The 21,236-nt window shown below is 34.0% G+C and overlaps 3 protein-coding genes across 3 annotated transcripts; 2 read left to right on the forward strand and 1 right to left on the reverse strand.

Annotated features, from left to right (window-relative positions):
- Positions 1-699: 699 nt before the first annotated feature.
- Positions 700-1,933, forward strand: LOC18011773 (protein AIG2 B). The gene is made up of 5 exons (XM_006395262.2): positions 700-900; positions 989-1,061; positions 1,281-1,373; positions 1,479-1,562; positions 1,663-1,933. Exons 1-5 carry the CDS (start codon positions 776-778, stop codon positions 1,792-1,794), a joined length of 507 nt encoding a protein of 168 aa, XP_006395324.1. The 5' UTR covers positions 700-775; the 3' UTR covers positions 1,795-1,933.
- Positions 1,934-2,129: 196 nt separating this feature from the next.
- LOC18011774 (structural maintenance of chromosomes protein 4) lies at positions 2,130-9,791 on the reverse strand. The gene is made up of 28 exons (XM_006395263.2): positions 9,505-9,791; positions 9,125-9,214; positions 8,914-9,015; positions 8,589-8,765; positions 8,377-8,507; positions 8,067-8,145; positions 7,834-7,991; positions 7,673-7,748; positions 7,458-7,586; positions 7,242-7,386; positions 6,917-7,047; positions 6,534-6,686; positions 6,272-6,461; positions 5,937-6,070; positions 5,453-5,611; positions 4,989-5,297; positions 4,707-4,883; positions 4,488-4,571; positions 4,200-4,409; positions 4,024-4,113; positions 3,814-3,935; positions 3,586-3,741; positions 3,392-3,499; positions 3,234-3,294; positions 2,909-3,043; positions 2,730-2,817; positions 2,575-2,647; positions 2,130-2,418 (listed from the first exon to the last, which is right to left on the reverse strand). The coding sequence occupies exons 1-28, from the start codon at positions 9,652-9,654 to the stop codon at positions 2,295-2,297; spliced, it is 3,741 nt and encodes a 1,246-aa protein (XP_006395325.1). The 5' UTR covers positions 9,655-9,791; the 3' UTR covers positions 2,130-2,294.
- A 6,497-nt stretch (positions 9,792-16,288) lies between these two features.
- Positions 16,289-17,740, forward strand: LOC18011731 (zinc-finger homeodomain protein 9). Its single transcript, XM_006395264.2, has one exon. It carries the CDS (start codon positions 16,532-16,534, stop codon positions 17,501-17,503), a length of 972 nt encoding a protein of 323 aa, XP_006395326.1. The 5' UTR covers positions 16,289-16,531; the 3' UTR covers positions 17,504-17,740.
- The last annotated feature ends 3,496 nt before the right edge of the window (positions 17,741-21,236 follow it).

A 21,236-nucleotide genomic window follows, 5' to 3' on the forward strand; every position in this document is an offset into this window, starting at 1 on the left:
AAACAATTTTGTTTTGAAAGGAGGATCATAATGAAACATTGAGTGTTTAGTCGAGTTTTCCAAATTTGATGACGCTTTCTCTATGGTCGTGTTATGAACCATTTGGCCATTCTACCTTCATATGAGTGATCTCCACTAATGCAGATTAAGCTTAGACGGTTCCAAACATTCTTTTCAATTTAATGTTGTTTTATAATTCATCAAATTTTAAATTATGACTTATGAAGGATGTACTTTGGAATGATGCTTCAAAAAAGTATGTATCATAAATCAATAAACAACGAATCCAAGAAAAAGTCACATTGCTCTAATAAACAAAGAAAATGCAAATGATTTGACTTCGGTCGACAGATAGAAGAGATTTGGTAAAAAACAGGCCCACATACTTAACAAATCCAAAGTGAATCTTAGTTAGGCTCGAGCTTAATCTAACGTTTAGCAGTTAAAACGTCTTAAGTAAATTTGAACTCGCCTAGGCGTTTATTAGAAGTAATTTTACCCAATCAAGACATGATTTTAACATATAAAAAACCTACATTTTCTGTATGTTAATTTGTTTAACACGCAACAAAAAAGTCAAAACCTATATGACACGTTAAGCTTTTAGATTAAGCAAATTATTCATTGACATGGGAATGTGACAGCCTGACAGTGAGTCTTATTTAAATTTGGAAAGAAACGAAGCTACGAGATATGAAAAGAGAGAATAAATAAACATAGCATTAACTCATTCTCTCCCTCAGCAACTCTTCAATCAATATTCAGAGGAAAGACGATGACTTCTTCTGATCAATCTCCGTCGCACAATGTCTTCGTTTACGGCAGTTTCCAGGAGCCAGCCGTCGCCGGTTTGATCCTCGAATGCACTCCGGTCATCGTCTCAGCTCAACTCCAAGGCTTGTAAGTCTTTCTTCACATCTATCTCCGATCTTCTTCCTTTTTAAAAAAAAAAGAATTTCGATTTCTTGGTTTTTTTTTTTTTTTGCAGTCACGTGTATAGACTGAAAGGACGTTTGCATGCATGTATTTCTCCTTCTGAGAACGGAGTTATCAACGGAAAGGTTTGTGATTACAAAAGAATCGATTTTGCTTCTATAATCAGGCAAATTAGAGGATATATTAATTGTTTATATTCATTTCAGTTTCTGAAGTTTTTTTGTGAACATTGTTTTAAGGTTTTATCTCCGGCTCAATGTTAGTATCTGCACAAGTTTAAAAACGTTCCCAAATTTGGATCTCAAAAACTGAAAAAAAGTAAAATGGTTGACTTTTTGGTGCAGGTACTAACAGGATTAACAGATGCTCAGCTAGAGAATTTAGATGTGATCGAAGGAGTTGAGTACGTGAGGAAGACTGTTGAAGTTGTATTGACTGTAAGCTTCCACACTTCATCATCTCTAATTACATCACTATCGTCTTTAATGAAGATCTTGAGATTGCTTAAAGAATGAAGCTTTTAACCTCCATTACTAATGCAGGACACTTCGGAGAAGATGCAAGTGGAAACTTTTATATGGGCCAACAAAGATGATCCTGACATTTATGGAGAATGGGATTTCGAGGTTGGACTCATTTTTCGTAACTTCTTGATTCATTATAAACTAATCAGACTTCGTGTTGCTTAATGGTTTTGGCGAAACACACGTGTGTAAAATTTTGTAGGAGTGGAGGCGGCTTCACATGGAGAAGTTCATAGAGGCTTCGAAGAAATTCATCGAATGGAAGAAGAATCCAGATGGGAAAACAAGGGAAGAGTTTGAGAAATTCGTACACGAAGATCCTCCCACAGCTTGAAGGATTTTGTCTGCTTTTATCTATCTTTATGTCTTGTTTTTTCCAATCAAGATTTGTAGAATCAATTCTCTTTATCTAATAATCTACTGCAAATAAAAGGGCCTCACTTCAAAGGCAATAAGAGCTTTGCGAGTTAGGAATGGAGCCATTGGTGCTGTTATATTATTAAGTATCTCTTTGAAATAAGCATTTTTAGTGTTTTGTATAGCTGACTAATCCGGTCTGAATCCGGGTAAGTCAATATATATCATAGAAAATACAAAGAATTATGCAAATGGAGATTGGTCTACAAGTAGGCCTACTTATATTAAACATTCTTGATGTCATAGTTATAACATGGTTAATGTTAATCACGGCATTTTTGAAAAAAAAAAAAAAAAAAGAGGCAATTCCAAAGTTATGAAACAGTAGAAACCCCACACAAGGAAATAATTACAACACGATTGAGCTTATATTACTTGCAGACGTGGTGAATGTAGAGAGATGTTCATTTGGTAGACTTAAGCAGACGTTTTTTGGCAAACTGCAAAGCTTCCAGGGTTGATTGTAATGCTCTTTGTACAGTTATCTGTTTTGTAGATTCCCACCAATCTATCTGCTAGCTCAAACATGTTGTTCCTCAGACTGCAACATTTTCATATATTAGATCTCAGAACCTCTTACTTTTATAGTTAATACATAGTACCATTACAAGGCAACCAGTTTCAAGAACTGACTTGTCTCATTTCAAGAACTGACTTGTCTCATTTCTGTTCGAAAAAATTAGGAGATTAAACTGACCTGATGATAATGAACTGAGCGTCTTTAGTACGGTCCTTCACGTAATGTCCAACGATTGATACGTTTTTAAAATCTGTTGAAAAAAGAGTGAAGCTTTATTAAGGGATCAAGTGAGTTTGGAAAATGAAATTACAATGGGGGAATGCAAGTGTTACCGAGAGCGGCGTCGATTTCGTCCATGACGTAAAGCGGTGTAGGCTTGTAGTGATGGAGAGCAAAGACTAGGGCGAGTGAGCTAAGTGTCTGTAAGTAAGAGATAGAGGAGTCTTTTAGGAGAGTTGAGAGAGAGACTGGTGAAATAAAATGTAAATTTGTTTGTTGTTTTGTGAAAGACCTTTTCACCACCCGACAAGTTTGCAATGTTCTTCCAGCTCTTCTTGGGAGGCCTCACACTGAAAACCACACCTTCTGAGAAAGGGTCCAGCGAGTCTACCAGCTCAAGCTCTGCATCACCCCCGAGAGTGATCATCTGCAGCATCATATTGGTGAAATTTATCAGGGAAACAGATAAAATGTATAAGATAGGCGAAGAAAAAGAATCTCAAGTTGAAAGATTTGCAAAGACATCAGAACTCATGGCCTTGTAAGTTTTCTTATCATTTCTGAATATCTTCAATTATTCACCCTAAATTTGTCAAATTTTCAAAAGGTAAACTAACCTGATACATTTCTTTCAGTTTTAGCGATATTGTGTTAAATCCTGCCATAAACTCATCCAACCTGAAATGAATTCATAGTCACTTAAGTTAGCTTCATGAGACCGAGAACAAAAGGGAAACAGATATAAATACGGAGAAGAATTAGAAGTGTGGAATACCTTCTCTTTCTCAATTCATCATGCTGCTTCCTTATGTCATCACGTTCTTGGGTTACGGAGTTAAGTTCGTCTACCCGCCCATTGTAAAGTTCCACTTTGCTCCGATACCTTTAAGAAATTAGAGTAGACAATCAAGAAAGCTAGAGAAACACATGTCGATTGGATTACGCAGGATAAAACAACTAAATTCTTACTCGGCAATTGAGTCAAGATTTGGATTCAACTCTTTCAGCTGAGCCTCCAGTAAGGCAGTCATTTCAAGAGCCCTTTTTAGATCACTGGCTGCGTTCAAATTATTATCCATCAATGTTGCTTGAAGCTTATCCGGATCAACAAGATCTTTCTGGATTCTGCAATGGAAAAATGATGAATTTGAGATGCAAATGAGGTAGGTATCATGGATAGGGGTTCACCATACGTACTGTTCCATATGCTTTGTGAGTGCAATCTGCAAGTCGTTGAGTTTCTTCTTGTAGCCCTTCTCTTTCAATTCTAATTCATTGTATTTCTTTTTCATATCTTGGACTTTGAATTCTGCATCGACCTGTGTTCGACTAAAGTATTAGATGATGAAAAGCACACATATAAACAGAGCAACTAGCAAGAAACAGAAGGATCCAGTTGTTTGTTACCCTAGATGCCTTCAACTCATCCACAGACTTTTTCAGCTTCTCATAATTGGACTTTGCTCCAGTCAGCACGTCTTTATGTTCATCAATCAACTGAACAACAAAATGAAAAGGAAAGGACTGCTCTAGGACTCTTATCAAAATAGTATCTAGATAAAAGAGATAAGAACAGTTAAAACCTTCTGTGTTTCTTTATATGTCTCTTGGATCGCAAATGCTCTCTGTTCTATAGTTTTGAAAACGCTTAGCAACTTTTCCTTCTCACCCTCTAGCCTTTCTTTCTCTCGAGACCCCTCTTCAATCCCCTTTGTCAACTTCTTTATCATTTTCTGGTTTGTTTCTATTTGAACATTACACCGATTGATCTCTGTATTCTTTTTGTCAATGTCCTGAACATGTACAAATAAATTAAGAAAAACTCAACTGTAAGTTCCCTAACAGCACGCTAAGAGCGAAGGAAAACTTACAGTCTGAAACTTCTCAACCTTTGCCTTTTGTCCTTTCAGTTTTTCCCCACCAGCGTTCTCTATGTTGGTTTGCAGCTCAAAAGCCTAATATAAGAAACACCACTCAGTTCTATATATTATGCATGTAGGAAGGTGGATTTCCATAAAGATCGCTGGTTAAAACAGATAGGAAGGCGGATTTGCCTCAGAACTTATAAAAGAATTACTGATGCTACGCACTTTATCCTTAAGCTGTTTAGAACCCTTCTCAAGTTCTTCTATCTCCTTTTCTTCGTTGAAGATGATTTTCTTGAGTTCTTTAAGCCTGTCTATCTCATCTGTCTTTGGCTGAGATGCAGCTTCCAGGGAAGCTAGTTGTTTTTCGAGGTAATTATGCTCTGAATTGAGACTTTCGATCTAAAAGATGGAAGAAAAAAAAAGAAACATTTGATGCATTTAAGGCAACCTGATCATATATCTCAAGAGGGAGGGCTACACTGATAAAGTCGCAGAAGATAGTACCTCTCTTTGGCTTTTCGCCAGTTCCATCTCCAGACGAGAGACTTCGTTTTCTGCAGCTCTATATTGTCTCACAGCATTGCCAATCTTTTCACGGATGTTGCTTAACATGTCAACAATTTTGGAGAGCTCTTTTTCTGCATTAGCAACAACTTCACAAGACACACCAGTGGCTCGAATAGAGGTTCCCATTCTTCCCCCACGTGGCTTGCCTCCCCCTCCACTCATGGTACCAGATTTTTCAAAGAGAGCGCCTTCAAGAGTCACAACTTTTCCAAATTCTTTGTTCCCACCATATGCAATACGTGCTGCCTAATAACCAAAACAAATTGCATTTAACAGTTCAGCTTTGAGTCCACAAAAACTTTGTATTTTCGGAGGTATTACTCATCTTGGGTTCAATATTTATGAATGTCAGTAAATGATTTTTGAAATCGAGCCAGTCTTAATGATCAAACATAATATACCTGATCAAGATCCTTTGCCACGACAGTGTTTCCCAAGGCTGCATAGAATGCAAGTTTCATCCTTTCATCCTTAACTCTGATCAGATCAAAGAGGCGCGGGACATCCTCGGGTGTCTTCACTTTCTCCTTCAATCTGTTTAAATAATGGGTTTGTTTCTCCTGCAAAAACGAATATTGTAGAAGGAATATTCACTCTTTTTTTGCATGAGTGGTAACTAGAACCTACTGCGAAAGAATATAAACCGTTGGATTCATTTCACTTGAGAATTTACTCAGCCACCTATTGCATTTGATTTGCCGATTCAAATCCACCATAACAAGCGCCTAACTTACTAATTAAAATATAATAATTTAGTAAGACCAACAGAGTATCACAGATCTAAATAACCTTGTCTTACGATTCTTCTGTCTCAAATTGCATTTTTAAGAATATGGCCAGTGTGGTAAGATCCAAAGCATCTAAACAGAAATTAGTATGCAATACCAATATCATAAACGTTGCTACGCCAATATTTCCCTTCCGTAGCAGCTCAATACATTTTTGTCCTGCATCAGTTGTTTCCACAACAATGTTATCAAGGCCACCGCAAGCAGTTGATACGGCGACATCGTATTTTGCTGCAAAGGAACCAATGTCAGTAATTGATAGCTTTGTTATATAACATTTACAATCATTTAGGCAACTGAGGATTTTCATCTAAAAATAATTTCACGTGAAAAATATTGTCAGTTAAAAATTCACATCTCATACCACAGGGACGATCAGCAATATTAAAGACAGAGCTAGGTTTCTACTAGAAGATAGCCCAATATACTCACCATCAATGGCACCTAAGTCCCCCATCCTTCCATAGATTCCTTCAATTTGATTGGTCTCCTTCGCTCGTAAAACTGCCTTTAAAACATCACCCTGACTCTTCTCAGAATTCATTGCCGAATTTAGCTCAGCAACCTTTTCTCTGGCTGCCTGCTCTTGTGGAATAAGTGTTTCTTGTTCTCTAAGTGATTCCTGTAGTAGTTAAATAGGCAGATTCTTAGTTTCAAATCTAAGCTGCAAATAATACAATCCTGAGAAAAGTACCTCTTCCACTTTTTGAGCTTTCATTGCTTCAAGTTTCTTCTTCTCGATATCAGCTTTCATTGAGGTAGTTACTGCAGCTTTTTCTTTTTTTCTCGCTGATATATCAGAAAGCTGTTTCTGAGCATCTGTGAAGGCTTTCAGAGAAGCTTCGTGCTAGAAGAAAAACAAAATGATAATGTTCAAACGGGTATAAAAACAGTTCTCCAACAGTATTTTGAAACATTCAGACAGAAAGCAGCTCTGGCAAGCTTTGAAAGATTAATATAGCAAATAGATTCTTTAAAAAAGCAGCTCGAGCTAACTAATTAAAATCTTGCTGGAAATTCTTTTGAAGAGTCAGAGTTCTTGACTCCTAATAAATTAGTATTATTATAAGGATATACCTTCTTGCTCAAGAGTTCGCTTTCAGATGATGCAACATCAAGCTTTCCCCTGTGCACAATTAAATCTTTTTCCCAAGGTTCTAATTCAGCACGAATTTTTGTAAGCTCAGACCGGTAACCTTCAGTTTCAACTGTACCAAAATTGACAAAATAATCAACTGAACAAGCTTAGCTTGAGCACATAGCTAATCATTATAGATGGGTACTAGCATGTTTAATAAGTTGTCAATTCCAAGTCCTGTTTACAGCAGTGTTGTTAAAGAAGCTGCTAAGGATTGTAACAAGGTCATTATTATTGCGCCTAAGATCCTAAAGCATAACATACCTTTAGCTTTCTCTTTGATTTCCTCCAATGCCTTCTCCTCATTGACCAAGACCTTCTGAAGCTTTGGTATATCTTCCTGAAGTTTAGGTATTAGATTTTTCGAGTCTTCACACTCCTTTGTCAAATCACTGATTTTCGATGAATCCTGCATAAAAACAGAGGTAAGGTATATGCACACATGATGACTTAACAAGTTTATCCTCTTATAATACCAACCTTTTCAAGTTTATCCTCGAGTTTCTTGATTTTTTGCTTCATGTGCTTCAAGTCCTCCCTATGCTTTACGTCCTGCCTTTCAAACTCTTTGAACTTCTCCTTACAGTTTCTAAGTTCATTATCAAGAGCCTAACCATTGCAAAGAAAGAGTAAAAAAAAATTAGGCATGTCAGCCATAAGCATGAGGGCATAACACATCTGGATTTCAGACAAACCTCTTGTCTCTTCTTATGTTTTTCATGCACAGACTCTAGTTCCTTCAACTCCTTGTTAATCTCATCCATTTTCTCTCTGAAACAGCAATATTAAGATATTTTTTTATAAATGAACTCATAGAATTTCTTTGATGTTTCAAAGAAAATTTACTAGCGCTTACCGCTCATTTTTTAGACTATTTTCCAAAATTTGCAAGCTCTCTTTCTGTTCAGTAATTTTAGCTAAAGTATCTTCATATGCCATTTTTGTAGCCTTTTCTTGCCATTTAAGATATGATAGCTCTTTCAGCATGTAAGTCTCCGCCTCATCCTTCACACCCTGTTCCAAAAAAATAACACTTTAACAAGTAAAATAAAACCAGGTCACATAATATAAGGGAAAACGTGTACAAACCTCTAAATTGTCTCTTTCTTTCTCTGCTAGTTTCACCATTTGTACAACTCCAGACCGCTTATCATTGAGGGTTTCAAGCCTAAATTTCAGCGAGGCAATTGCAATCATAAAAATAACATCCAACAAGTCAGGAACCACATAAATCTAATGTGCCAAGTGAATTACAAACCCATTCACAAAATAGCAAATATGCACATACAACAAGAAGAAAGCAGGTGACTTTGCGTTTTCAATTCAAGCAATTCGCCTCAAATGCAATTTTTTGGCATTGGTCATTTAATATAAATTGTAGAATGAATGGATTACTTACTGCTTATTTAATTCATCTATCTTCTCCACGTATTTATTCGTTCCAATAATATCCTCGAGATATTCAAGAAAACCTTCATCATGGGGACCTTGTGCTTTCGGCTTCATAAGTGATATCTGTTCTACCTCCCCCTGTCAGCATTCAAGAAACAAAATTAGTAGGGGATACATGTGAATTTAGTAATGCATAAGCAGTCTCTCTAAATACGAAACCTGAAGAATCAAGAAACGGTTGTTGTCAAGATCTACTCCTTTGCCCTTCAATTTTTTGGTAACTTCAGTGAAATTGCTCGACCTTTCGTTGATGTAATACTTGGAAGAATTATCTCGGAATGCAACCCGGGTAATCATGAAATCGCTTCCAGGAACAGTTTCGTATGAACCATCTTCCTGCGTTAATTCAAAATAACAATGCATGTTACTAGAAAGCTTTTCCAAACTCGATGCAAAATTACAGAGACAGAAAAGCTATAACTTGACAATCAGTATAGCTCATAACAAGGTCTCCAGTGAAAGGAAAAGCACACAAGAACTTTACCAAGTCAATAATCTCTTCAAACTGTACAGAAACTCCAGCACTATCCAAGTTCTGGTGATTGGTTGAGTTGTGAATTAGTTCTGACACTTTGTTGAGACGCATCTGATAGCAAAGAAACGTAAGGTTACTCAAACAGAGCTCATTTAAAAGCGCGTAACTAGGACAACGCTCAGCAAAAGGATGCACTAAGAAAAATTGTAAGAGTACTTACCTGCTTAGCTCGTTTTCCAAATACAAACAGCATTGCATCTATCACATTGCTCTTTCCACTCCCATTAGGTCCAACCACCGCAGAAAAACTCTGAATTTCAAAAGCCCAGATAATGAATTTCATCTTCAAAGCGACATATAAATCCAAATAAAATATTATTTGTAATTCGTAACAGCGATTGAGAGTACCCAAAAAGCAGAAGTTCGAGATCTAGACGGAGGGAAAGCTAGACTGTAATTGACGAGGAACCTAGGCTCAAATTCAAGAAAACCCGATAAAACTCGACCTAATCAGCTTCCAATTCGTCCTTACCCATAACCTAATGCCTAATTTTGCTTTCACTTTTTTCGGAAATGAATAGAGGAAAGAAAAACCCTAACCTTGTGGAAAGGTCCGACGCGTTGTTCACCAGCATATGATTTGAAGTTCCTCATAACAAGCTCTTTGATGTACAGCCTCGGAGTTCCAGATTTCCTCTGCTCGGGCTCAGACTCGCCGCGAAACTCACCCATTGGCTCCTCCTCCTCCATCACCGCCACTCTCCGGTCAATACGGTGTTGACACCTGTTTCAGGCTACGAACTTCTACCGGCTTTTACTTCTCCTCGTCAGTCAACTTCCAGTCACTCGCTCGATTCGCCGGAGGGAGAAAAATGAAATAGGAAAACGAAATTAAATATTTGATTTTGGATTTCCTCATTTCGTTTCTTTCTTTCTTATTTTTTTAATTTTTTTTAAGACGCTTAGGGATTTGGAGAGGGTACATAAATTTAGCGGGAAACGAAATAATTCGAATTGAAAAGGGCAAAAGAAAAAGTAAATGGGCCCGGCCCATTTTGGGTCAAATAGGCTCTCTTTTTTTATTTGTAATTGATAGCTACAACTTAATCATCTTTGCTAGAGAGGAACGTTTGCATTTCTTCTATATGAACTCTTAAAGAGGGACGTCGCATTTTTTATTTTTTATATTAGATAAATCATTACAACATTATATGTAAAAAAAATTATGACCTTTACCAATAGCGTAATAACGGTTGTTACTTAATATAAGAGGATTGGTTCAAAAAAATGCTAATCAATTGAACTAATTTATAGTAGTTTAGTGGTTTAAAGATTCATTTTAGAATTAAGAAACAAAAGTTTGAATCATCCCTAAACTATTACGGTTGATATCTTAAATGGTAAGAATATTGAACGGTCTATAGGATCGATCGGTTTAAAATGATCAGTTTATACAATATAAATAAATATATGAAGAAAATGCGTTTGCAATCGGAACTTGGGATTAGTCAGATTTTTAGATGGCGGTAAAAGATATCAATGTTTAGCTTTGATTTTGATTTGAAATCTTGTAGAAACTGAAGAATTTTGTTATAGACCACGAGTAAACTAACAACAGCCTAATAATATTCACATAAAGTGAGATCGCTATAACTTGTAAGTACATCATGGACAATCTGACTTATTGATTTGCAAGATCTAGTCATTGAAATAGTCGGACCCATTGAGATTTAAAGTGTCCTAAACTCTTAGCCTAAAATGAATGACATACTGAATTACTCTTGTGCGCTAATAGTCACTCTCAAACTAGTTCACATTTGCATTATTTTCAGTCTTCTACACAGACTCTGCTATTATATTAAAAACTAATTTTTTGGATTATAAAATTCTCTAATCTTTTTAAATTTCATCTAGATTATTAGTATGACAAAACAAAAATGTATATAATTGAAGATTATGAGTGTGGTTTTAAATTGGAATGATATTTACAATAAAGAGTTGTGGGGGGTAAATACTCAATATTAGAACATTATAATTTTGACACAAGTTGTCTATTGGAGGAGTTTTGATTATACCTAATGTAAAGGACACAATGTGCCCTACAAAACAGACAATTATTTGAAGTGGTTTTAAAGCGCAAACAACTCATACATGTGTTCTTCCCAACAACTCATCAGATCCCACCCCTTAACTTAGCCATATTTCCGTTTTTCTCCAATTTTTTAACTCAAGATTATTAACCAGGCCCCTAAAATAATAACATGCTCATGACACAAGAATACTGGCTCTTACATTATTCCGTTTCTTTTCTTTACCGATTTGATAGCCCACCTTTCGGATAAAGCTCAATTCGAATGAATGAGCACATTTTAAATAGTACGATACTTTGGTGTGTGTTTCTTTCATCTTCAATTCTGTGTGATGCGGCTAGAGTTTCACTGAAGAGCAATTGATAGAGAGAGAAAAAAAAAACTGAGGATTGATGGGTTTTTCTTTCCAAAAATTGCAGAAATGAGTTATAAATGATTGAAAGTTGCAGAAAATCATATTTTTACTTCTATATTTTATATGCTGTTGTGAAAAAAAATAAGAAAACAACATTTTAGCAAAAAACAAAAAAACTTAACAAAGGAATAAGAGAAATAGTGTGTAAGTAATGCCTCCAATACTTTAAAAAAAAAAAGTTATGCCTCCAATTAATATGATATTTTTAGTTAAAGACGATTAATATGATTTAAACAGCAAGAGACTGGATTTGCTGACAAAAAAAACAGTAAGAGACTGACAGTAGATATGAAATTGCATGGTGGTGTGGTGATGAACAGCTTTTGGACCCACAAAAGATTTTTGTAGTCTAATTCCTGGGTGATAGGGTCATTGATATTTGTTCTTCAAGAGGGGTCACATATGAGCCCATTAAACTTTGTAGTTGTACTAATTAATCTCTCATATTTTTCATCATTTAATCCTGCCTCCTTATGTAAATCGAAAAAAAAAAATGGAACACCAAAAGTACAAAAATTAACTAACGAATCCTACCACTACGAATCACACAGTCGACTCAAAGTTCAAAACGCATGGAATGAACGATTAATTAGACAAAAAAGGAAATGAAGAGACTCCTCAAAACACATGACGAAGGCTCGCCATTCCAATGGACTTGTTTGTCATTTTTACCAATTCTAAATCATTTGTCTGGAACGTAGTGAAAAAAACTCTATTTTTTTTATAAACGTAGTGAAAAAAACTCTTGATGCTCGATCATGCATGTTATGGCTCAGATTAGTGTTTGTAATTCTGAAGATAAGGATTAAAGGGTTCGACGCTGACTATTGACCCCAACCCAATCAAAGGCATCAACTTGCCATTTTATAGGTTTATCCAACCAAATCATATAAACTCTTTAAAAGTCGTATAATCAAAATTATTCTTTAGAAAACTTATAGAGTAATTTTGGCAGTTGTATTTTAACTAATGGTATTTTCGAAAATAAGAAAAGAGCTAGCAGTGGTATTGTTTTTTTTTCATTTTCTTTGTTCACATGAGTAATGGTATTTTGTATGCTTAGACTTGTGATACTTTTGCAAAAAAAGCCGGAATAATTTCTCGATTCTTTTTATACGTATAAAGTTTATGGTATTTTAAGACTTTTTTAAAAAATTGGTATATATGGAAATTGGAACTAACGTCCATTTTGTGGGTTTTTAAATAATTTATTAGAGTCAATGATTATCATGACTTGTTCCATGTGTATTTAGGAAACAGCGGTATATGTAAATAACGCAAATACACTAGTTGACGTAATAATACAACCAATAGTAAAAAAGCTGTTTTTACCACGTACAGTACTTGAGCTTAGTTTTTGAAAATAAAAAGAACTAGTTAGGGTTTCCTTTTCATATTAGAGTAATCCCATTGATAATTAGTTCTTGCGTTCTACAGGACCACATGGTTAAAAAAGGCAACAAAACTTTATCTTTAGTATGGACCAACCATGCAATTCATGATTCTGTGCTCAAGAAAATAAAAGAGGATACTAGTTTTTATGTTCCGTCTTTATCATCTATCCTACATAAAATTTAAACTAAACATTTCTTTTTGCTGATTATTACAACAATACATCAGTTGGTCAACTTGTGAGCTGTAATAGCATTAATTGATTGCTTATTGACCAGGTTATTTATATTTTTCCTGAAAGAAAGATTATGCATTTTGTTGGAGTCACGAAAAAAATTACACCCAAAAACTTTGTACTTGCTGCGAAATTAAAAACAAAAAAACAAAAAATTAAACTAGAAGAAATCTGGGGGTTTTGACTATTCGAATTGTTGAGGCTTCCAAGACCATATAATCACGTGGCGAGTTCCTGAACTTTACTAATGACGCCATGAAGTGACACGTGGACTTTTCAAGTACGTGTCAGTCTTAATTCTTTGCGTGTTAATTATGATTACGTAGTTTGTTGACAAGTATTTAAAAAATAATAAAACCATATTTATTGTCATTAGTAATCATCATTTCAAAAAAAAAACCTTTGGTCGTGTCTGGTGGATTAGTGACAAGAAGCGCACAGAAGGTTAAAGCCTAGCGACGCGGCTTCTGGAGTTGATCGTAAATATTTCTGTTCTCGTGAGGGTAGATTAGTCATGTCACAAGAACCCTCGAGTAAATCAAGGTTAAAAGGTATCGGATAGTTGTGTTGTACGAACTGAACCGGTGTCGTTTAGCTGTAATTTAATGCGAATATTTGTGTCGTTGTAATTCAGTAAATGTGATGGATATTTAACTGTGTTAGTTAGTGTGTAGTATCTTTTAATCGATGCAAATTGAAACCGTGTTTTTTGTTTTTCTGATTTCACTCACCTTGTTGGATTCTTATTGGAATTATACTATTTTTGTGAATGTTTAATCTTGATAACACATCCAATCAAAATCAAAATAGTTGAACCAAAAACTAGCATATTTTTATATGGTTCAAATATAGTCAATTTGAGAAAAGAGATAAGAACTACCACTGTAAGTTTTCCTACTCTCGCGACCTAAGTGAATAACATACATGAATCTCACATCCAAAGTACGTGCTTCCTACAATAAACAAAAAAAAAAGGAGATGTTTCCTACAATAATATCTAAAATTATAAAATGATGTACTTTAAATCAATTAAATTAGAATTAGAAACCTACAAAATCTAACACTTATTACATAACTAATCAGTATACACAAAAGAGACAAAACAACACCATGGTCCATAGCTACTAGCTAGCATCTTATAAGCAACTAAACTCACGATCTATACACATGATCAAATTCTCCCAATACGAAAAAAAAATAGAGAAGCAAACAAAATGTCCTAATATGTAAACAAGAGTGTACAGTTTTTTTTTATCTGGATTAACTGATATGTAATCATCAACTTTTTCCTTTCAATTTTAATCATCTGCTATAATTAATTTACAAAATATTATAATTGGCATTTAGAACATGAATAACTCCTTTTTATTGTTTTGCATGTATGCTTAAACTCCGATAACTAAGACTACAATAATTAATACGTACATCCCAAGACCCCAACAGTGACATACATCTCATTCTCCTGCGCCGTGTCAATAAAAAACGTATTTTATGCACCGAATATATAATGTATAGTTGTATACATAGCGGTTTAATTATTATTCAGAGAAACAATAAAAGAGAGACATTTCTCTTTTATCATCGGACGTGCATATTAATTTGGACAACCTCACGCCCAATCGAGTAGCGGTGAGCTAACCGGATTGAGAGTATATCAACAAACCGAAAGATCGAGGGATCATATTCATGTTTGATAACCGATAAGTTGGGTTTCTCAATCCAACGATGAATCATTCTTTGGAAATAATTTGTCGATTTGATAATTTAACCTCAGCATGCATTATATTCCCATCAATTTTTTGTAGTTGTATAATGCGTCTAGATTTCAAATAGGCATTATTGCATACTTGCATTAGTAGTAGTTTCATCCTCAACTGAGATTTTCCATCAAAATGCTTTTTAAGTTTGGCTTCATGAACTCGTTTCAATTTCGCAAGATCAAAAGAGTCAAAATCAATTTGTAATTAAAAACTAGTAAAGACTCATTACTTTCTTTTTCCCTCTCATGACGACAAGTGAAACTACTTGTATCAGATTTATTGTTTTGATGACCTATGATGTATACGGACTTTATCTTTATTTTCTTTTTCCTTTTTTTTTTAATTCGAAATTTTTTAGTTGTCAAAGATTTTTAACTCAAATTTCGTATTAGTGATATAACACTAGATGAAAATTTACAAGATATATCGACTAATCAATACAATAATCCTCTGTGTTTTGCTGTAGTCACAAATTTGCATTTTTAAAAGATATATCAATTCATCCTAGAATGATCAAGCTAAGATTCAATGTTTAACCACAAAATATATACTAAAACAACATTTAAAACTATAGATTTAATCAGTTAATTTGGATTAAATCATAAAATTACTTTTGATTTCAAACATATTTTAGTTAGTCATTGTCTCATTGACAAAACAATGTAGATATAATACATCGACAATCCTTGATGATTTGAATGTCTGCTCAAAAATTTGATCACTCTGTCAATAATTAATTCTATATTAAATAAAATCTATGATGCCATATTATAACTTTTTTTGGCTAAAGGAAATTATTTTTGTTTCAATAAGAGAGATCTTGGTGCAATTAAGCTCACTCTGTATAAACTATCTCGCATATGCTTACGCACTTATATTTTTGTATCTCTGCATACAAAAGCTTTGTAATTTATAGTCGCGACTCTTGTCATAGTCAATAGTTTTCCTAAATCTATTACTTGAAATATTATATACCTTAATTATGTGGCAAAATATTTTAAGAATGACAAATTAAAGTAAGATTATAAATTTTCCAGATATGGTTTGAAGATTACATTTTATTACAGTAATCAGTATAAATGAAATGTTAAATAATACAGCATGAAGAAACATAAAGAACAAAAGGTAAGAAGGCAAGTTTTTTTGGTTGTCGTACGTAAAAAGGCAAGTTAAATCAAGAAATGTCTTTGTCCAAAAAAAAAATCAAGAAATGTCAAAATGTAAAAAGATAATAATAATAAGGAACATGTTACAATGCATGAGAAAATTTATAATTGGACTGTCTTTAGGTTTAAGGCATTTATTACTCTATATATTTTCGGTTTTTCCCCACTCCTTATTGTGGGTCCCCATTCCCACTTTTAACCACTCATCTAACCATGGTTAAATCATCAATCCTCAATCTAGCCCTGTCCTTATGAATTTTTTTTTTTAGTGTTCATATATATTAATTATTTAATTTCTCCTATTAATTATTTTATTCTGTCTTAGCAACATTCATCACCAGATTCACTATCATCATATAACAGCTTCCTCTTCTTCAAAAAAGTTATTGTCTTAAACACATTAAAATAACACAAATCAAATGATCTCCAAAAGTTGATTATCTCTCTTTATCCATCTTCTTCGTTTCTGAATATCAAACTTTGTTTTCGAGCTTAACCTAAACCCCCGAGTTTTCTCGCAAGATTATCTTGATAAAAAAAACCAACCATAGATGCTTGAATTTTGAGCAATGGATATGACTCCTAAATCTCCTGAACCCGAATCCGAAACTCCGACCAGGATCCAACCAGCGAAACCAATCTCCTTCAGCAACGGCATCATCAAACGCCACCACCACCACCACCACCCAATAATCGCCGTCACATACAAAGAATGCCTCAAGAACCACGCGGCGGCGATTGGCGGTCACGCGCTCGACGGTTGCGGCGAATTCATGCCTTCTCCTTCCTCCACGCCTTCCGATCCAACTTCCCTCAAGTGTGCCGCCTGCGGTTGCCACCGTAACTTCCACCGCCGTGACCCCGACGATTCATCCCTCTCTTCCGCCGTTCCGCCACCGTCTCTCCCTCCATCCTCCACCACCGCCGCCATCGAGTACCAGCCTCACCACCGTCACCACCCGCCTCCACCAGCTCCTCCTCTCCCTCGCAGCCCTAATTCCTCTTCTCCGCCGCCTATCTCCTCCTCTTACATGCTCCTCGCTCTCTCCGGCACCAATAAATCCGCCGGAAACAACTTACCGTTCTCAGATCTCAACTTCGCCGCCAACAATCTCTCCACTCACCACCACACCCCAGGTTCTAGGAAGCGATTCAGGACGAAATTTAGCCCAATTCAGAAGGAGAAGATGCACGAATTCGCCGATCGAATCGGGTGGAAGATTCAGAAGCGCGACGAGGAGGAAGTTCGCGATTTCTGCCGCGAGATCGGAGTCGATAAAGGAGTCCTCAAGGTCTGGATGCATAATAACAAAAACACCTTCAACAACCGCCGCGACCACCAATTTTCCGGCGGAACCGCCGTTCAGAGGATCGATAATAACGGCGTCGCGGTTTCCGGCGTCGAGAACGCTAATAACAACGTTGAAGATGATGGCGTTCGAGGTGGAAGCGGTTTAGAACACGACCTACATCGCGGCGGTGGTGGGAGGTTCGAGAGTGATAGCGGCGGAAACGCGAACGGCTCGTCGTCTTCGTCGTGAAGAAGAGAAAGTGTTGTCGTTTCGCAGGGAAAGAGCAATAAGGAAGCTTTAGCTTTAGATCATAGAGAGTAAGCACTGCTATTATCTTCGTTAATACGTTTATTAATATTAATTTAAACACTTTTAGCTCTTTTTGTTTTGTTTAGTTCCCTTTGTTTTCGGATTTTAAATTGATCTTCATTACCACGTAATTGTCCCAAGGAGGTAATAAATATAATGTTCCGTAGTTCACTAAAATTTTCCATTCAAGGGAAGATTATATAAACTAATCACCCGAATTAGTAACTACACTATAAGTCGATTTTTAGTAAATCGAATGATGCCCTAAAATGTGACTTTCTAAATTATGTACTTGATCAAAATGATCAGATGAAGATGCAGGTTTCCCACAAATTAATAAAATTGTATTACTAATTTATTAAATTTTGGTTTTAATAATATTGTTTGGCGTCTTATCTTCAAAGTACTTTGTCGCTTAATTTAATATGTGATCGAACTAAGATCTAGGTGTCCTTTTCGTAAATCTCTCTTTATTCTTTGAGAAAAGAGACAGGGTTTTTTTCTTTAATATAGTATTAATTAATATTAATTATAATGTTTTTTTATTTCCAATGATTAGTCATCTTTTGTTTATTGGCGTCTGATAAACCCAAGATTAATCGGATAATTAAACTTAAATTTCCTCATTAGTCCATTTTCCTCTCATACCTTACATTCCCACTATCCGTTTTTGGTATATATGCTCAAATTTGCATTATTCTTAAAGTACTAACAAACAAGCATATATATTATATGATTGGGATCTAACTATGATTAATAAAGTGCTATAATAGGGTTTAGGGCGTGGGAACTAATCATTAACTTTGCGAATAATTTAAATAACTTTCCATTGGGGAAACGTAGAGATGCAGCCGTGATTATGCGATAGACATAAGACAATTTAGATACTAGTCGTGATTAAACAAATGTCGGCTTACCAAACAAAACGAGCACTAAAAAAATGCAATTAGATTAGAATATTGCGTTATCTCCAAATTAATAAATATTCATAGACAAATGAAAATATTTGCCATTATTTTACACATATCGTGAAGTCACAAATCTCTTTTTCGTGGTGGGGACATATACTTTAACACAGGCTGAGGTTATGGCCCTAACTGCCATATACCATGTGCACAGTGCACCACTTACTAATTTGAAAATTTCCTGACGTAACTAATGCTAACAAAATCGTACATTTCATTCTATCGTATATTATATTTGTATATATACATGTATCATAAATCGTTATCGACCTCATTTCCTACAAATTTAATTTTAGTTGGATACAGTCTTTTGATTGGTAAGGTCCAAAATGCTGAAATGATTTTGCTATGCAACAAGGTTTTACAAATCACAAATTATTGATAAAATGCGATTTACATTTAACAATTCTTTTATCCTGAATTTTGTTTTGTGATAAACAGTTAAAGTATATATATTCACGAATTTCTAATCAAATGTTCGCTTTGTTATGTTCTTTCATTTTATTCTTTAGATTTTTTCGTTTATCAAATTCTGTAATGTTATTAGGGTATCTCCAATCCTACCCTATTTCTTTCTCCAAATGTTATTTTGGAGGAAATTCTTCTCCAAATCTACTCTATTTTCATTTACAAAATGAAAGAATGCTATTTTTTTCTTCAAATATAAAGTAACTCTATTTTTAACTCCATTTTGCAGGTGAACTTTTTTATTTACAAGATAATCCTTTACTTTTCATTAATTTTTAAAACTAGATTTTTTATTTATAATTTAATCCTTTATATTATATATATTTAATTTAAAATTAAAGATAAATAGATTTAAAATTTGAGAATAGAAAATAAAAAAATAGAAAAAGATTAACTGAAAATAGAAATAACATAAAATTTAAAATACATAAGAAATACATAAAATTAAAATATAACTTTGTTTTATTATTTTAAATGATGTGTTGTATTATTTGTATATTATAATAGTTGAATTTAAAATAATATTATAATTTATAAAAGTTTTAACTGAAAAGAATAAATAGATTTATTTGTAATTTTTATAAATAAAATGTATTATTAGTAATTAATAATAAAATAAAAATGAAAAATATATTTAAAATATTTTTTTTTGAATTGAAAATAGAGAAATACATTAGAGAGAAATCTAACTCAATTTTGCAGTTCTTCCATTTTAGAGATAAAAATGGAAGAATATATTAGAGATGCTATTATCGATAGGTGTAAGTTTGCTCGGCTTTATAAAACAATTTTAGTGCGGTGGTAAAATTAAAAGTACACCGAAGAGTTTTCTCTGTCTTTTTAAGCAACATCAATAGAATTTTACTGTAATAATGCTACAATTAAATATCTATTGGTTTTTGTCTTCACATCTTTACACATGCTAACTTAGTCTTGCAAAACGGAAGTTTAATCTTTTTATGTAGAGAAATGAAAACTAAGTTATACAGTAAGTGGGATAGCATAAACTGGCAAAATGCTTATTCGGAGAAAGTTGAGATTTGGAGAATCAAAGACCAAATTGTGTGTATCTTTTTTTCCCCACTCCTTTTGTATTAATGAATAAAACAATTGTTGTATGACAAAATATAATACAAAAGATCCTATGTACATTATCTAGATAACACACCTAGTTGAAAATCAATGAGAGGTGGACCACATAATTATAAAAGATAAAACATTAGATAAAAATAGAAAAATTCATTTAAATTCTAGTTTACTATTTTCTGGTACATAAACTAAATTTAAGATAATTCAAAATTTCAAGAACTCTTGGCGTAAGGAAAAAATTGTAGTATTATAAAAGGCTAAAAGAGCTAACAATTTTGTATACGGGTCACAGAAAACAAAGAATATTATTTATCAAAGTCTACCTTTCGACGGTATTTTTGGCAATTTACTGTTTATTTATCATATTTGTATTGTTCCCTTTAACAGATACTATAAAAATATTGATCAGGCTAGTAAATAAGGGAATATTTTATTAAAATTAGTAAATAAAGGAATATTTAATTAAGCCGAAACCTTTTTTTTTTTCGAAATGTCTTTGGGAATAAAGATTACTTCGCTTTAATGTGGTCCTTTTCCTCAAACCACTTACAGTTATACCTTATTTTTGTCTTGTGAAGATTTGGATCTCCAGTACAATACATCTCTTGAGAGAAACTAAACCTTTAATCCACCACATGATATAACAAAATATATATCATATGGATACTGTAATACTTATTTTATTCCATAATATAGGATATTTTCTTATATAAGTTTCATTTTATAAGATGTTTTATAAGTTTTCTAAAAAATTAATGAAGATTTTCAATCTTATTAAATATTTTATCATGATTGGTTTAACTATGTTTTTAACTAATTATTAAATAATGCTTGATTGATAAAATACTTTTTTAAGATTTGTAATTTAATCTCAAAAACCTTATCCGGAAGAAATACAATATTGCATATATTTTAAAGTTTCAAATATTGAAGATAAAATATTAAAATGGAACGTTATTTGGATCCCCATTTTTATTGAACTTGGCCTTGGGGTTCCATCAGAGTTTACAATCACGAAAAGTGAGCCGAAAATTCATTTGTTTTCTAATTGCAGTTTGAGGGATTAAAAATTTGGTTTAACTTTCATCTCACAGTCACAGTCCGGCTTTAAATTGCTCCTTCATATTTCAAAGATATTCTCTTATGGATAA

Source organism: Eutrema salsugineum, unplaced genomic scaffold (genome assembly GCF_000478725.1).
Source record: "Eutrema salsugineum unplaced genomic scaffold, Eutsalg1_0 scaffold_6, whole genome shotgun sequence".
NCBI classification, from domain to species: domain Eukaryota; kingdom Viridiplantae; phylum Streptophyta; class Magnoliopsida; order Brassicales; family Brassicaceae; genus Eutrema; species Eutrema salsugineum.

Bases quoted from the DNA above. Each gene is read 5' to 3' on its own strand.
- LOC18011774 (XM_006395263.2), bottom strand. From the start codon at position 9,654: ATGGAGGAGGAGGAGCCAATGGGTGAGTTTCGCGGCGAGTCTGAGCCC. The intron at 7,992-8,066 runs GTTTGTACACGT...TTTTTGGAACAG, and splicing joins AAGAAAGAGACAATTTAGAG to GGTGTGAAGGATGAGGCGGA. The intron at 4,114-4,199 runs GTTTTAACTGTT...TTTGTTGTTCAG, and splicing joins CATATAAAGAAACACAGAAG to TTGATTGATGAACATAAAGA.
- LOC18011731 (XM_006395264.2), top strand. From the start codon at position 16,532: ATGGATATGACTCCTAAATCTCCTGAACCCGAATCCGAAACTCCGACC.
- LOC18011773 (XM_006395262.2), top strand. From the start codon at position 776: ATGACTTCTTCTGATCAATCTCCGTCGCACAATGTCTTCGTTTACGGC. The intron at 1,062-1,280 runs GTTTGTGATTAC...TTTTTGGTGCAG, and splicing joins ACGGAGTTATCAACGGAAAG to GTACTAACAGGATTAACAGA. The intron at 1,374-1,478 runs GTAAGCTTCCAC...TTACTAATGCAG, and splicing joins CTGTTGAAGTTGTATTGACT to GACACTTCGGAGAAGATGCA.